Source organism: Panulirus ornatus, chromosome 72 (genome assembly GCF_036320965.1).
Source record: "Panulirus ornatus isolate Po-2019 chromosome 72, ASM3632096v1, whole genome shotgun sequence".
Lineage (NCBI taxonomy): Eukaryota > Metazoa > Arthropoda > Malacostraca > Decapoda > Palinuridae > Panulirus > Panulirus ornatus.
In genome coordinates, this window is record NC_092295.1 from 11,224,662 (window position 1) to 11,243,089 (window position 18,428).

The following is an 18,428-nucleotide window of genomic DNA, read 5'->3' on the forward strand; positions in this document are numbered from 1 at the left end:
AATCATTTTCACTAACCCTCTCACTTTGCACACCACCTCGACCAAGGCACTATATATCTGCCACTCTATCATCAAAAACATTCAACAAACCTTCAAAATACTCCATCTCCTTCTCACATCCCCACTACTTGTTATCACCTCCCCATTTGCGCCCTTCACTGAAGTTCCCATTTGCTCCCTTGTCTTACGAACTTTATTTACCTCCTTCCAGAAACATCTTTTTATTCTCCCTAGAATTTAATGATACTCTCTCACCCCAACTCTCATTTGCCCTCTTTTTCACCTCTTGCACCTTTCTCTTGACCTCCTGTCTCTTTCTTTTATACATCTACAACTCAATTGCATTTTTTCCCTGCAAAAATCGTCCAAATGCCTCTTTCTTCTCTTTCACTAATAATCTTACTTCTTCATCCCACCACTCACTACCCTTTTTAATCAACCCACCTCCCACGCTTCTCATGTCACAAGCATCTTTTGCGCAATCTATCACTGATTCCCTAAATACATCCCATTCCTCCCCCACTCCCCTTACTTCCATTGTTCTCACCTTTTTCCATTCTGTACTCAGTCTCTCCTGGTACTTCCTCACACAAGTCTCCTTCCCAAGCTCACTTTCTCTCACCACCCTCTTCACCCCAACATTCACTCTTCTTTTTTGAAAACCCATACAAATCTTCACCTTAGCCTCCACAAGATAATGATCAGACATCCCTCCAGTTGCACCTCTCAGCACATTAACATCCAACAGTCTCTCTTTCGCGCGCCTGTCAATTAACACGTAATGCAATAACGCTCTCTGGCCATCTCTCCTACTTACATACGTATACTTATGTATATCTCGCTTTTTAAAGCAGGTATTCCCAATCACCAGTCCTTTTTCAGCACATAAATCTACATGCTCTTCACCATTTCCATTTACAACACTGAACACCCCATGTATACCAATTATTCCCTCAACTGCCACATTACTCACCTTTGCATTCAAATCACCCATCACTATAACCCGGTCTCGTGCATCAAAACCACTAACACACTCATTCAGCTGCTCCCAAAACACTTGCCTCTCATGATCTTTCTTCTCATGCCCAGGTGCATATGCACCAATGAATACCCATCTCTCTCCATCAACTTTCAGTTTTACCCATATTAATCGAGAATTTACTTTCTTACATTCTATCACATACTCCCACAACTCCTGTTTCAGGAGTACTGCTACTCCTTCCCTTGCTCTTGTCCTCTCACTAACCCCTGACTTTCCTCCCAAGACATTCCCTAACCACTCTTCCCCTTTACCCTTGAGCTTCGTTTCACTCAGAGCCAAAACATCCAGGTTCCTTTCCTCAAACATACTACCTATCTCTCCTTTTTTCACATCTTGGTTACATCCACACACATTTAGACACCTCAGTCTGAGCCTATATATATTTTTATATACTTGCTTGCCCTCATTCATTCCCAGTGCCTCCCCGCTCCACAAGAAACAGCATCGCCACACTCTGCCTTCATTAACGCCTCAGTGACCGTGTCGTCTCAACTGACATAAATATGCTTAATATAGGTATAACTTTGAGTCTTTGTTCAGGTCCCATCATCAAAGGAGACGGTGGATGTGCAGTTTCTCTAATGTCTTTCTTGCCCTATATGTTTGAAGAAATTTTCACCGACTTTCATTTTCTTTTCCTATTTCTTTATTTTGTATACATCACTCGATTCATTTGGGGTCGACATTTAATTGAACTACCCGCGTGTATCTTTTTCAAGGGGTAACTGAATCCTTTTATTCTTCAGATTCATCCTTGCAACCTTCTTATTACTACTCTTTTTTCTTTCTCTGTGGGAATACTACGTCTAAAGAGGACGATACGTCATTTTCTTTATGAATGTATCCATCTCTTTAAACTTATCTCACATTGATAACATCTCCATCCATTTCACCAAAGTTTGCCAATCTAAACTCTAAACTCATGTAATTATGCAAATCTAAGATGAGCGTGGAGATGTACAGATCTGATGACATCTTTGTCAAAGTTCCCTGAACTGATTACGTGTAATGTATTGTTATCTCGTGTTGGTTCATGAATCACTGAATCTTAGTTCACTGTTAGAATAATATTTTTGCATCTGGGAGACAAATAAATATACTTCTGGCACTATGGACTTTGTCTTGTTCGCTTATTAACTCTTTTGTGTGTCTCCAACATTCGCAATGTGTGCATGATTTAAGTACCTTTTAGTGTAAATTCTCATAATAGTTCACATCCTTGTTCTCTGATGCTATACCGTTTGCTATATTCAACTTTAGACAGCTACGAGAGTCTGGCTTGGCGGTGTCATGAGAACCCATGTGGGACGAACAGAAATTGCTTCCCAGCCACGTCCGGCCTCATTCAGCCCCGTCATGTTAATGATCCGGTGCCTGACTCTTACCTCTACACGTGTCGCAGCCGCAAGCAAGCCCCTCTCTCGTGCCAGGGGATATGCCACCCAAGTCATGAAGGTAAGTTTGTGGTGTATAGGGACGTAGATAGTGGGTGTACAGGTTAGGTTGCGCGAGACAGTAATTGGTTGTAACTAGGTGGTTTCGTGTGAGTAGTGCGATGGGGTAGGCAGCTGCTAACTATATGATGAACCTGGGGTATGTAGGTGTTAGGTGGGTAGTGAGGCTGTGGGCGAGTGACGGAAGCAGCTGGCAGCTGTTCTTGATAATACTCACGACTGGAGTCTGTAGGTCAAGGTGGTGGGTGCATTATTTGTTCTTGAGTGTGAGGGGCAGTTAGCACGGATGGTATCTGATTGTGTGCCGATGGTGAAGTGGCCGGTGAGTGCCCACGGTAGATGGTGCCTTTGTGCGAGAGAAAGGCAATGGGAGTGGTTCTGAGGTGTGGATGGTACATCGTAAGTGTAATGTGGGAATGTTCTCTAGCTCTTTGAGAATCGCCCTCGTACAAGTAAAGCTTCCGGTAAGGGGAACTACACATGTACAGCCGCCTCCACATCCAGCCAGAACAGTCAGCTTTGTCAGTCCTCTCTTTCCGTGAAGTGTGAACCCAGGGAGTAATGGACTCGCTTCCTCGAAGCTTTCGTTGATGACCTAGGGCTGTGGAGCTGGAGACGGCTGGGGCCGGCGTGTGAGGAGGTGACGAGGCAAGTAGAGTAAATGGGTGAGATGGGAGTAAGCTGCTCGTTGACACCAATATACATCACATGAAGAAAATATACATATAAGCAGGACTAAGCAAAAATGCTGAGTGATGTTAATCGCAAATTAGGACGTTAAGCTTGTGCTAAATGTCTGAATTATTCCGTGGTAATGCAACTTCCCCCACCCCTCTTTAATTCACACACACACACACACACGCACACACACACACACACACACACACACACACACACACACACACATATGCCATATTCTTCCTTCCATCCGCAGAAGCAAATGTCACCAACTCGAGGGTGAGCTTTACATCTGCTGGGTGTGTCGTAAGTGGTAGCTCCTACGACCTGTGTTGTCGGTAAAGTATGCCTTTGAATAGTTCCTTAACAATTTTGTTCTTAGAATGATTACCCAGAACCCAGTCAAACATTTCTATGTCAAATTATTATGAAAAAGGAATATGATTTTGCAGGACATCAACAGTTCTGGGTAATGTTTCACAATTTGTAGCCTGTAACACAGTATGGTGTTTGCTGAAATATGGCTGTGTGCACAGTGAGGTGTTATGATGCCAGAGAGGTAGGGATCAGTACAACACAGGTGTACTCATATGTTGTCGTGTGTAAGCAGTCATTATCATGGGAATGTAGACAGTGTATTGTGGTGGTGCTTAGGTTTAGATAAAGAAGTAACAAGTTATCACAACCTATCCTCTGTGTCATGTCGAAATATAGCCTGTCGTCATTGTTAGCTTTCGGCAATACACAGAACATCAAAATGTTTGCTGCTGCTGTGTTGAGAAACGTGATTTTAATGATTTGCACAGTGTGAGGCAAATTCAGTGACGTAGTAGTTTGGTTATGAATGATAAAATGTCGGTTGCCTAAATCATTGGCAGTGTGGCATTTCCCCATTTATCATTCACGCAACACTCACGCTGTCAGTAGGGGTAATGTGTTGGGTTTGGGTACATTCGATAAGTTATTTCAAAACTCATTTCCAAGGTGAAGTAATTCATAGAGTTACATGTAATCTTATCGACTTATGCCAAACTTGACATCTGTAAAAAATCACTCATGACGACTCCGAGATGATATGGAGCCAATTCTGCAGTGACCAGCACCACCACACTTACGACCACACACCCACCACACTCCCGCCACACTCACGCCACACTCCCACTACACTCCGCCACACTCACGCCACACTCCCACTACACTCATGCCACACTCACGCTACGCTCACGCCACACTCCCACCACACTCATGCCACGCTCCCACCACACTCACGCCACACTCCCACCACACTCACGCCACACTCACGCCACACTCCCACTACACTCACGCCACACTCACGCCACACTCCCACCACACTCACGCCACCGCCACACTCACGCCACACTCTCGCCACACTCCCACCACACACCCACTACACTCACGCCACACTCCCACCACACTCACGCCACACTCTCAAAACACTCACGCCACACTCACGCTACGCTCACGCCACACTCCCACCACATTTACGCCACACTCCCACCACACTCACGCATCCACATCACAACAACACTCACGCCACACTTCACGTCCACACTCCTCCACACTCCCACCCACACTCCCGCCTTACACTCCCACACACTACCCACATCACTGCCACAACTCCCACCACACTCACGCACACCTCCCACCACACTCACGCCATCACTCCCACAACACTTCACGCCACATTCCCACGTCACAATCACACCAAACCACTCGCCACACTCACAGCCACACTCCCACCTACACTCCACGCCACTCTCACAGCCACACTCCACCTCACTCACGCCACACTCCCACCACACTCACGCCACACTCTCACGCTACGACTCCACGCACACTCCCACACCACACGCAACACTCCCACCACACTCCACCGCCACACTCACGCCACACTCCTCACCACACTCCCACCACACCCTCAGCGCCACATCCCACTCATCAGCACCTCTCACCACACTCGCCACCTCACGTCACGCCACACTCCCACCACACTCACCCACACCCCCACACACTCGCCACACTCACGCCCACTCCCACCACACTACCCACCACAACTCACGCCACACTCACGCCACACTTCCCACCACACTCCCACGCACTACTCACGCCACATCCCAGCCACACTCGCCACCACTCATTCACACCACACTCGCCAGCCACACTCACACCACACTCCCACGCCACACTCACGCCACCACCCCACCCACCACACTACCACCACACTCCCACCACACTCCCACCACACTCACGCCACACTCCCACCACACTCCCACCACACTCACGCCACACTCCACCCACACTTCCACCACACTCCCACATCACTCCCACCACACTCACCCCCACATCCCACCACCCACTCCCACCACACCACCCACTCCACCACACTCACGCCACACTCCCACCACATCCCAACACTCACGTACACCCACCACACTCACCATCCCCCACACTCCCCACACTCACCACACTCCACACACCACACTCCCACCACACTCCACCACACTCACCACACTCCCCACCCCTCCACGCACACTCCCACCACACTCCCACCACACTCACGCCACACTCCCACACACTCCCACCACACTCCCACCACACTCCCACAACACTCACGCCACACTCATCACACTCCCCCACTCCACGCCACACTCCCACCACACTCCACCACACTCACACCACCACCCACCACACTCCACCACACTCCCACCACACTCCACCACATCCCACCACACTCACCCACACCCACCACACTCACACCACACTCCCACCACACTCCCACACCACCACTCACCAATCCACCACCTCCACACACTCACGCACACTCCCACCACACTCACACCCACACTCCCACCACACTCCACACACTCACGACACTCCACCACACTACCACCCCACCACTCACATTCCACCACACTCACCCACACCCACCACACTCCACCACACTCCACCACACTCACCACACTCACACACTCCCACACACTCACGCCACATCCCACAACTCCACCACACTCCACCACACTCCACCACACCACCACACCCCACACTCACCACACTCCCACCACACTCACGCCCACCCACCACTCCCACCACACTCACGCCACACTCCCACACACTCACCACACCCCACCACACTCACCCACACTCCCACACCCCCACACTCACCACCACACTCCACCACCCCCACTCCACACTCCCAACTCCACCAACTCCCACACACTCACCCCACCACATCCACCACACTCCCACCACACACTCACCACATCCCACCACACTCCCACCCACTCACCACCACACTCACGCCACACTCCCACCCACCTACCCATCCACACCACACCCCACTCCCACCACACTCCCAACACACTCACACCCCACCACACTCCACCACACTCCCACACACTCACGCCACACCCACCACACTCACACCACACTCACCCACACTCCCACCACACTCACGCCACACTCCACCACACTCCCACCACACTCACGCCACACTCCCACCCACTCCCACCACACTCCCACCCACCCACCCCCTCCACCACCACACTCACCCCACCTACACTCCCACACTCCCCACACATCCACTCCCACACTCACCACCACACTCCCCACACACCACACTCTCACCACACCCACCCACACTCACCATCCACACCTCCACCTCACACATCACGCCACACTCCCACCACACTCCCACATCCCACACTCCCACACACTCACACACCACACACCCCACACACTCACGCCACACCACCACATCCCACACTCCACCACACTCCCACCCACACTCCCCACACTCCACACCACCAACTCCCCACACTCCCCACACTCCCACCACACTCTCACACCACCACACTCCCACACCAACTCCACCACACTCCCACACACTCCGACCAACCTCCCACACCACCCACACTCACACCACACTCCACCACACTCCACCACACTCACCCACACTCCACCACACTCCACCATCACACACTCACGCACCCCACACCATCACACACACCACACTCACCCACACACCTACCACACTCCCACCACACCCCCCACACTCACCACAACTCCACCACACCCCTCACGCCACACTTACACCACACTCCACACCACACATATGCCACACTCCCACCACAACTCACCCATACTCACCAACTCCACACCTCCACACACTCACGCCACACTCACCACACCCCCCACTCCTCGCCACTCCTACCACACTCCCATCACACTCACGCCACATTTCTACCACACTCACACCACACTCATAGCACACTCCCACCACACTCACGCCACACTCCAATCACACTCCTACCACACTCACGCCACACTCACACGACACTCACACCACACTCACGTCACACTCCCACCACACTCTCCCCATACTTCCACCATACCCACGCCACACTCACGCCACACTCACACCAACCTCACGCCACACTCCCACCACACTCACGCCACACTCACGCCTCACTCCCACCACACTCACGCCACACTCACCACACACTCATGCCACGCTCACACCACACTCACACCACACTCACGCCACATTCCCACCACACTCACGCCATACTCTTACCACACTCACGCCACACTCATTCCACACTCCTATCACACTCGCTCTACACTCACGCCATATCCACGCTACACTCCCACTACACTCACGCTTCACTCCCATTACACTCACGCTACACTCCCACCACACTCACGCCACACTCCTACCACACTCCCACCACCTTCACGCCACGCTACCATCACCCTCACCACACTCACGCCACAATCACACCACACTCACACCACACCCACGCCGCACTCCCACCACACTCACACCGCACTCCCACCACACTCATGTCTTACTCACGCAACACTCACACCACACTCACGCCACACTCTCACCACACTCACACTACACTCATATCACACTCACGCCACACTCATACCACACTCCCACCACACTCACGCCACACTCACACCACTCTCACGCTACACTCACGCAACGCTCCCACCACACTAACGCCACACTCATGCCACATTCACACCACTCTCACGCCACACTCACGCCACTCTGACACCACTCTCTTGCCACACTCTCACCACACTCCCACCACACTCACGCCACACTCACCACACACTCATACCACACTCCCACCACACTCACGCCACACTCACAACACTCACACGCTACACTCACGCAACACTCCCACCACACTAACGCCACACTCATGCCACATTCACACCACTCTCACACCACACTCACGCCACACTCACACCACTCTCACGCCACACTTACGCCACACGCCATGAAAAATGTTTATCAGTGGCCTCATCTTCCCTGACGTCATATATTATGTTATGCTTCTTACTGAATCTTCTTCACATGTTCCACATCATAGGAAGCTAATGGAATCTGCATAACGAATATAACATCTGTAATGATTGTATAACCATGTATGAGCTCTCATTCATATGGAATGCAGCCATACACACTGCAGGGTATTTGATATAGATCTTTAGAAAACCATCATCTTGTGGTGGTATATGGATTGCATATCAAATAATCTTCCTTTTATATATACGATAAATGCATGTTACAGTTAGTCTTCAATGGGACCAGCTTGTAGATGGAAATTTGTTGAAGTAAATCATTCCATCTATTGCATTTAAACTATTTGGCCACAGTGCATCAAGCTAGTGTGATGTACAGGGTAGCGAATGGGAAGAAACCCAGCTATTACAAGGTGACATTATGAAAGATGGTTACTACACATCTACATGACTGATGCTGAGTCCCTTTGTTTTTTCTATAACTCTTAATTCCACTGCTTTATGTAGGGATTATCAGAAGCGCGAGACACATCATGTTTCAATGTCCTCTACGCTCACGCCACCTTTCCCTTTGTCTGTCTGTCTTTCTGTCTCTGTCTCTGTCTGTCTGTCTGTCTGTCTGTCTCTCTCTCTCTCTCTCTCTCTCTCTCTCTCTCTCTCTCTCTCTCTCCACCTCAACCCCACCCATGGCAATTCCAACTCCAGCAATTAAGCAATTATCAAGTAAATAGGTATCATCTCTCGTCTTCGTCTTTGATATAAGCCACTTCTATTCAAGAATTTTTATCATTTACTACTTGAGTCAAGATAGCAGTGATACCACAATCAGCGTATCTCTGTGGTCAAAGGATAAATAGCGTAGTCCCACGGTCTGAGCTTCAACACCGCATCCGTTTACGTAACTTTGGCTTAGAACTCACGAGTTGGTATTCTTAGGGTCACGTGCCACGGAGAGGAAGGATTGACATCGCAGTAACTCGTTGTTAAATTATGGTAACCAAAGTCAACACTACTTATACTGAGACGATGCAGATACTAACAACAACTACGATATCATAAGCAAAACTCCGGACGATGAAAACTTGTAATAGCTCGAAATGTAAGATTCGAAGCAACGAGTCAGTACTCCTTGGGTTCATGGGCGTGTGAAGCTAGATGAATGAGCTATCACAGTCCTCTTGTGGTTTGAATGTGAGCGAGTCAGTGTGAATGCCAGTTGCTGTGCTGTAGTGTTATTTACTTGTCTGAGTGGTTGGGTGTGGATGATGTGGCATGAAGCTTCATGTTGGAGTATTGCCATGTGTGAAACAGAAGAGAGGAAGTTGTGCTGGCTCACTTATGTTTAAATTGTACATATGTAACTAGTCTACGAACCCCATACACATTAAACATTTCCACTCAGATGTTCCACATGTAACGCAACATAATCAATAAATCACATCAATTTACATTGCAACAGACACATTGAACATAGAAAAGAAATGATAGAAATTGATCTTGATTTAAGAAAATGTTCTTAAAGGCAATAACAGCATAATAAAAAAGTTGATTATCTTTCTAAACAAAACTGAAATAATCAAGATAAGTTGATGCATTTGTTCCTCACTGTGGTGGTCCTCGCCAAGGGGTGTGGCTGGTATTGCTGGAGGTGTCAGAGTTGTGGGTGAACTTGTCATGCATCACACTACAGCGCCTATGATAGGTGGTCATTTCACAGAGGGTCGTACTGCTGTGTTGTTAGGCTGGTGAATCATAAAATAATCAATATATTTCATGTTCATGTGATGGCCAAGATCTGCATTTAATCTTAACTATCACTTTCGCAGTTCCTTATTGCAACTGCAACAGTGGATACTATACCAACTGGGTAGCGTTTAGCTGCCACATTGATGCAATATCCACAAACACTTCTGTCTCTTCCCTTGATATATACATTATCTAAAACAGAGATATACATGCATTATAGCATTCAAGATAAGATAGGAAGTATAGGTTATTAGGATATAGGGCCCATAGACTTACAGTCTTAATAAAGAAGGCTTGCAGGCCGAATGACTGTCCTCATAGGCAGTTCAACCCAACGAACAAACGAACCAACCAACTACGTGACGGATCAGAATCTATCCTCCAGCAATACTGTACAGACCTCCCAGGTAAATACATTTGTCAAGCCTGTGTCTCCTTAACCCGCATTAGGAGGGTGTAAAACTTAAGTTCCTCGTCTAGTGAAGGGTTTTACCGTTATCATAAAGGTGGAGAAGCACTTGGAACATCTAACGGCAATCTAGGAAGCAGGCTGAGATGGTTCAGTGAGCCAAGCAAATAGATTCCATGAGAGGGAAGAGCGGTTGAGCCAAATCCTGGAAAGTATTGCAGACTCTCGTCAAGCGTCAGGCTAAGATTTCGTTTGCACTACACCCACTCCGCACCTGTTGTCTTCAGCTTAACCACGATAATCTGATGCATGGCGTCACAAAGTTCATGGATACGTAACGCTAACGAAGGTTTCCTCCCTGCCACCAGCGGATTAGACTGCATCCTTGATGCCTCTGCTGGACGAGGAATGAACATGCATCCTGAGGTACGCAAGTAAACAGACGGCGCGGGATTGGAAACTGTCTTCGACGGTATGGAGGCGTATCTTCGGGGACAATAGAGCCTCACAGTGGACTGAAGACCAAACAGCTCAAGAAGCTGATGACATGTTTGAAGATCTTCTGTGTAACATGAACGAAGCTGCATCTTTTTTGTGTGATTTCTGTGGGTCTTTTTTAGATACCTTTCTCAGGCCGGATCGTTATAAGACTTGCGTTGAGGAGTCAATGAAACGCATGCTTGAGGCAAAACTTTTAGGGTTCCAAGGTTGCATTAACATATGCTGAGCTTCAGAGAATGCTAATAGGAACAGCTCAGTGGTTCGAAGCTCTGTAGGTCATACGTTGGCCAAAGTGTCTTGGAACAAGCAATATTGAAAGTCACATAGTGTGAGAATTAAGCCTGGTCAAAAGGAAATGATCTAGGTGTGATAAGGATCGTCTGAGGGACATACAGACATGTGCGACTGTGATCAAGGACTGCTTGAACTGTAGCAAGCGAGGCCATTCTGCGCTGGTTGTAGAAAATCCACGCGGGGCATACGAGATTATTTTGAAGCAGCCTTCGAAGAAGCTGTCAAAGCGAGGTTTGACTGCCTAAAGTGTGAACCAGGCTGTTCCTCATCTCCTCACAGGCATCTACGTCACCAGAATGTCGGCGGATCTGGCACCATAGGCACCCACCCTGCGGGCTGCGACACCTTTAATGGACGCCCGACCCCTGGGCCCAAGGCCACGGTAGTGTCGCATGATGTGGCTGAATCTCAGGTTATTTCTTCGTCCGCCGTAGAGCCCCAGGTGGCAACGGTCTCTTCGCTACCGGTCTCCAGCCGTGCATCTTCTTGGGACCTTGTCACGTGTGGAGGTGGGAGAGAGACGCATGAAAATGGGATTGTCAGTCAACATGGAGGTGGTTCGACTATGTTGGCAGTGGTGCTGCTAAGATGGCCTTACGAACACGACCCTTGGAGCAAGCAGGACACACCACCGCCACGGTTGCAGCCTCCACAAGGACCTCATGTGCATCACAGACACTGCGGGAGGAGATGTGTGGAGGTCCTATGCCTGTCTAACTCACCTGTGATGCGCCCCTCTCACCGTAACAGCTTCTGTACCATTCCATACAACTGGCGTCCGGAAATCGAGGCACAACTGGATGTCTTTCTTGCAAAGGACATCATCAATGAGGTGGACTACCCAACAGCTTGGTGCCATCTTGTTTTCGTAGTAGCAAAGAAACTATGAGGTTGTGTGGTATGTGTGATGCATATATGTGGAGATTAGTACATGTGTATACTGAGTAGGTGATGTGGGTTGTTAGCATATGCTAAGTGCAAGGTTTGGGTTGGAATGGTACAGTCGCTGGTTGGTATGGTTCATGTGTGTGTTGCTAGGCTGGCAGCGTGTGTTATGCAAGCTTGAATGTTTACTCGGTAAAATTACCGTATTCGACAATCAACTGTTTGGAAATTGAAACTGTTTTTCTGATAGTTTTTGATGTGATTGGCACATTTCTCTCATTCATTTCTACCGCAATCACCACCTTTGGAGATATCCCCAAGCCCCTACATCCAACGATAATGAGAGACCAACGTAGGAACCAAGTTTTGGGTCGGGGGAAGCACGAAACGTAATGACTTGCTTGAGAAATGAAGGTCAGAATCATTCAAAAACCATCAAATAAACAGTTTCAACCGTACCTAACCTAACCTAACCTAACCTAACCTAACCTAACAAACCTAACCTAACCTAACAAAATGGGCTGTGATGTCCGGGAACGGTAATATTACCGTTTACTCTGCGTGCGGTGTGAGTAGCGCCTGCGTATTCTGGGCAAGAAGTTTGGGAAGTGCCTATGTATGGTGGGCGGGAGGAGTTCGTGATGCACGAGTATGCTGGGAGTTGATGTGTGAATCCTCTATATGATAGGGGGATGGTGTATGGCTCCTGTGTATGTTGAGAGGATGGTGTGTTTCTCCTGTGTATGTTGAGAGGATGGTGTGTGGCTCCTGTGTATGTTGGAAGGGTAGTGTGTTTCTCCTGTGTATGTTGGGAGGGTGGTGTGTGGCTCCTGTGTATGTTGGGAGGGTGGTGTGTGGCTCCTGTGTATGTTGGAAGGGTAGTGTGTTTCTCCTGTGTATGTTGGGAGGGTGGTGTGTGGCTCCTGTGTATGTTGGGAGGGTAGTGTGTGGCTCCTGTGTATGTTGGAAGGGTAGTGTGTTTCTCCTGTGTATGTTGGGAGGGTGGTGTGTGGCTCCTGTGTATGTTGAGAGGATGGTGTGTGGCTCCTGTGTATGTTGAGAGGATGGTGTGTTTCTCCTGTGTATGTTGAGAGGATGGTGTGTGGCTCCTGTGTATGTTGGGAGGGTGGTGTGTGGCTCCTGTGTATGTTGGAAGGGTAGTGTGTTTCTCCTGTGTATGTTGGGAGGGTGGTGTGTGGCTCCTGTGTATGTTGGGAGGGTAGTGTGTTTCTCCTGTGTATGTTGGGAGGGTGGTGTGTGGCTCCTGTGTATGTTGGGAGGGTAGTGTGTTTCTCCTGTGTATGGTGGGAGGGTGGTGTGTGGCTCCTGTGTATCGTGGAAGGGTGATGTATTAGTCCTGTGTATACTGGGAGTGTGGTGTATGGTTCATGGGTATGCTGGGGGGATAGTGTATGGTTTTTCTATATACTGTAAGGTTGTCTGTGGTTCCTACGTACACTGGGAAAGTTGTACGTGTTTCCTACGTATACTGGGAGGGTGGTATGTGTTTCCTAAGTGTACTGTGAGGTTGTTTGTGATTCCTGCGTATACTGGGAGGGCTGTATATGTTTCCTACGTATACTGGGAGGGTGGTATGTGTTTTCTGTGTATCGTTGGAGGAAGGTGTATCGTTCATGTGTATACAGAGATGGTAGTGAGCAGATCCTGTGTGTACTGGGACGGCGGTGTGTGGTTCCTGCATAAACTGGGAGGCTTAGTGCGTGGATCATGTGTATGCTGAGAGGATGGTGTAGGTAATAACTCCTCATCTGGAAGGTGGTGAGGATGGATGGTCGCTTTGTATGCTTGGTGGATGGTGGGCGTGATGCTCGAATATTCTGGATCAGTATTGTGAGTCGGGCTTCGTCTGGTGACTGTATGGTGTGGTTGACGAAGACTCCCCTCCTTTACAGTGTGTAACTAAAGACATGCAGGGTCATGCAAGGCATAGGAGAGGTATGTTTTCAGAACATTTCATAATATTCCAGAATGAAAGATCGATCACCTGTAAGGGATCCAAAGCCACTGGAGAAACGAACCCTCATATGGGCTCTGGAAATGTCTTGGAAAACATGGCATTTTAATGTCACTGAAATCTGGGATCAGGCACAATGTAATGTGAACTCATTCTCTAACACATGTTCAGACTCCCAGTGTGGGTTCCATTAAAGTCCCAAATATCTGGAATACTACATCAAAGGAAGATTATGTTTCTAGATAACAGGCTTTACCAGCTAAACATGAAAGCCATCAGAGTGCAGATTTTATTATCTGTGGAACTCAATTTAACTCGTGAAAGCCAACCTTTCAGAGGCTCTGATTACAATCATGTCATGAACAGTCTTTTGTGTGACGCTAAGCGCAAGTGTTGGAGGGATACAGTTGCAGAATATGTTGTATATGACCCATGAATATTGTGCATAGAAGGGTATATCGTTGTGATCTGATGCAAATAACTAACTGCAAAGGGTCTCTGTATGCAGTGGAGGCGCTACGTCTTCCCTCGATGTTTAATGCGAACACGAAGCATCAGGCACAAGCTTCTGTGTGTGATAAAGGACGAACGATCACCTGTTACCTTTGGCGTGTGGTAAAACATGAAGCATCAGCCACTAGCCTCTGCTTGTGGTACAGCACGAAGGATCAGCTAGTAGCCTCTGCGTGTGGTACAGCACGAAGGATCAGCTAGTAGCCTCTGCGTGTGGTGCAGCACGAAGGATCAGCCACTAGCCTCTGCGTGTGGTACAGCACGAAAGATCAGCCACTAGCCTCTGCGTGTGGCACAGCACGAAGGATCAGCCACTAGCCTCTGCGTGTGGTACAACACGAAGGATCAGCCACTAGCCTCTGCGTGTGGTACAGCACGAAGGATCAGCCACTAACCTCTGCGTGTGGCACAGCACGAAGGATCAGCCACTAGCCTCTGCGTGTGGTACAGTACGAAGGATCAGCCACTAGCCTCTGCGTGTGGTACAGCACGAAGGATCAGCCACTAGCCTCTGCGTGTGGTGCAGCACGCAGGATCAGCCACTAGCCTCTGCCTGTGGTACAGTACGAAGGATCAGCCACTAGCCTCTGCGTGTGATACAGCACGAAGGATCAGCCAGTAGCCTTTACGTGTGGTACAGCACGAAGGATCAGCCACTAGCCTTTGCGTGTGGTACAGAGCGAAGGATCAGCCACCAGCGTCGGTATGTGGTAAAGCTGTGGTGCAATCCTCCTCCTGCCTCAACTTGTACAGGATGAGACGTGGAGCGTCCTTCGACTGCCATGGCGGGTGGTGGAGGCGTGCAGCATCCTTCACTTGCCTCATTCTATGGATGAAGTTTGGAAACCTCCCTCTGCTTATCTCTCAAGGCATTAGGGTCGTGGTGAGAGAGTGGAGCATCTCTCCCTTACAATGGCCTGTAGTGGAACACGGCTCTCGTGTCGAGACGTGTGAGGGAGACATGGAACTTCCTGAGCCTGCTTACGTATCTTTTGAAGTCATGGAACACAATCTACTTGTCCCGTTCCGTGGTGAAGACATAGAACATCCATCTCTCGGCATTGCAGTCAAGCCAAGGAAATTCGCTAGCCTGATTCGGTCATGTGTGGAGGAATGGGACAGTTTCTGCATGTTCTCATCTGTGGTAGTTATGATACATCTTCTGAATGCCTCAATTTGTGGTATTTGCGGATCACCACCAGGCTAACTCAGCTGTTGTAGGGGAATGAGGCATCTCCTACCCGCTTCTGTCTATGGTAACGACTTCTCCCGCTTGCTTCTTTTTCTGGTAGATGTATGGAACATCTCCCGCTTCCCTCGATTTGTGTTGGTTGTCTGGACTGCCTCGGTGTATTGAACGAAGAACCTATCCCACCTGCCTCACTGTGTGGAAATCCTTGCATCCCCCGGGGTGCGGTGAAAATAATGAGTAAACCCCGTGTGCCCATGTGTGTTGTGAAAGCGTGAAGCATCTTTCATTGGCCTTGAACTAGGCTAATTGGAATTCCATAGACATCATCATGTATCAAAATGGTAACGTTTACCATTCAATTTAAAAAGCGAGATATACATAAGTATACGTATGTAAGTAGGAGAGATGGCCAGAGAGCGTTATTGCATTACGTGTTAATTGACAGGCGCGCAAAAGAGAGACTTTTGGAAGTTAATGTGCTGAGAGGTGCAACTGGAGGGATGTCTGATCATTATCTTGTGGAGGCAAAGGTGAAGATTTGTATGGATTTTCAGAAAAGAAGAGAGAATATTGGGGTGAAGAGGGTGGTGAGAGTAAGTGAGCTTGGAAAGGAGACTTGTGTGAGGAAGTACCAAGAGAGACTGAGTACAGAATGGAAAAAGGTGAGAACAAAGGAGGTAAGGGGAGTGGGGGAGGAATGGGATGTATTTAGGGAAGCAGTGATGGCTTGCGCAAAAGATGCTTGTGGCATGAAAAGCGTGGGAGGTGGGTTGATTAGAAAGGGTAGTGAGTGGTGGGATGAAGAATTAAGATTATTAGTGAAAGAGAAGAGAGAGGAATTTGGGCGATTTTTGCAGGGAAAAAATGCAAATGAGTGGGAGATGTATAAAAGAAAGAGACAGGAGGTCAAGAGAAAGGTGCAAGAGGAGAAAAAGAGGGCAAATGAGAGTTGGGGTGAGAGAGTATCATTAAATTTTAGGGAGAATAAAAAGATGTTCTGGAAGTAGGTAAATAAAGTGCATAAGACAAGGGAGCAAATGGGAACTTCAGTGAAGGGGGCTAATGCGGAGGAGATAACAAGTAGTGGTGATGTGAGAAGGAGATGGAGTGAGTATTTTGAAGGTTTGTTGAATGTGTTTGATGATAGAGTGGCGTATATAGGGTGTTTTGGTCGAGGTGGTGTGCAAAGTGAGAGGGTTAGGGAAAATGATTTGGTAAACAGAGATGAGGTAGCAAAAGCTGCGCGGAAGATGAAAGCTGGCAAGGTAGCAGGTTTGGATGGTATTGCAGTGGAATTTATCAAAAAAGGCGGTGACTGTATTGTTGACTGGTTGGAAAGGTTATTTAATGTATGTATGATTCATGGTGAGGTGCCTGAGGATTGGCGGAATGCGTGCATAGTGCCATTGTATAAAGACAAAGGGGATAAGAGTGAGTGCTCAAATTATAGAGGTATAAGTTTGTTGAGTATTCCTGGGAAATTATATGGGAGGGTATTGATTGAGAGGGTGAAGGCATGTACATAGCATCAGATTGGGGAAGAGCAGTGTGGTTTCAGAAGTGGTAAAGGATGAGTGGATCAGGTGTTTGCTTTGAAGAATGTATGTGAGAAATACTTAGAAAAGCAAATGGATTTGTATGTAGCATTTATGGATCTGGAGAAGGCATATGATAGAGTTGATAGAGATACTCTGTGGAAGGTACTGAGAATATATGGTGTGGGAGGCAAGTTGTTAGAAGCAGTGAAAAGGTTTCACCGAGGATGTAAGGCATGTGTACGTGTAGGAAGAGAGGAAAGTGATTGGTTCTCAGTGAATGTAGGTTTGCGGCAGGGGTGTGTGATGTCTCCATGGTTGTTTAATTTGTTTATGGATGGGGTTGTTAAGGAGGTGAATGCAAGAGTTTTGGAAAGAGGGGAAGTATGAAGTCTGTTGTGGATGAGAGAGCTTGGGAAGTGAGTCAGCTGTTGTTCGCTGATGATACAGCGCTGGTGGCTGATTCATGTGAGAAACTGCAGAAGCTGGTGACTGAGTTTGGTAAAGTGTGTGAAATAAGAAAGTTAAGAGTAAATGTGAATAAGAGCAAGGTAATTAGGTACAGTAGGGTTGAGGGTCAAGTCAATTGGGAGGTAAGTTTGAATGGAGAAAAACTGGAGGAAGTAAAGTGTTTTAGATATCTGGGAGTGGATCTGGCAGCGGATGGAACCATGGAAGCGGAAGTGGATCATTGGGTGGGGGAGGGGGCGAAAATCCTGGGAGCCTTGAAGAATGTGTGGAAATCGAGAACATTATCTCGGAAAGCAAAAATGGGTATGTTTGAAGGAATAGTGGTTCCAACAATGTTGTATGGTTGCGAGGCGTGAGCTATGGATAGAGTTGTGCGCAGGAGGATGGATGTGC

At 48.3% G+C, this 18,428-nt stretch overlaps 1 protein-coding gene across 2 annotated transcripts in view; it reads left to right on the forward strand.

Moving 5' to 3' along the window:
• Window positions 1-18,428, forward strand: part of LOC139748138 (uncharacterized) — a 195,902-nt gene that overhangs the window by 156,947 nt on the left and 20,527 nt on the right. For both annotated transcript variants that reach the window (XM_071660814.1, XM_071660813.1), the window contains exon 6: window positions 2,303-2,497. In XM_071660814.1, coding sequence (XP_071516915.1) covers window positions 2,303-2,497 — 195 coding nt within the window. The remainder of the gene's footprint in view (window positions 1-2,302; window positions 2,498-18,428) is intronic.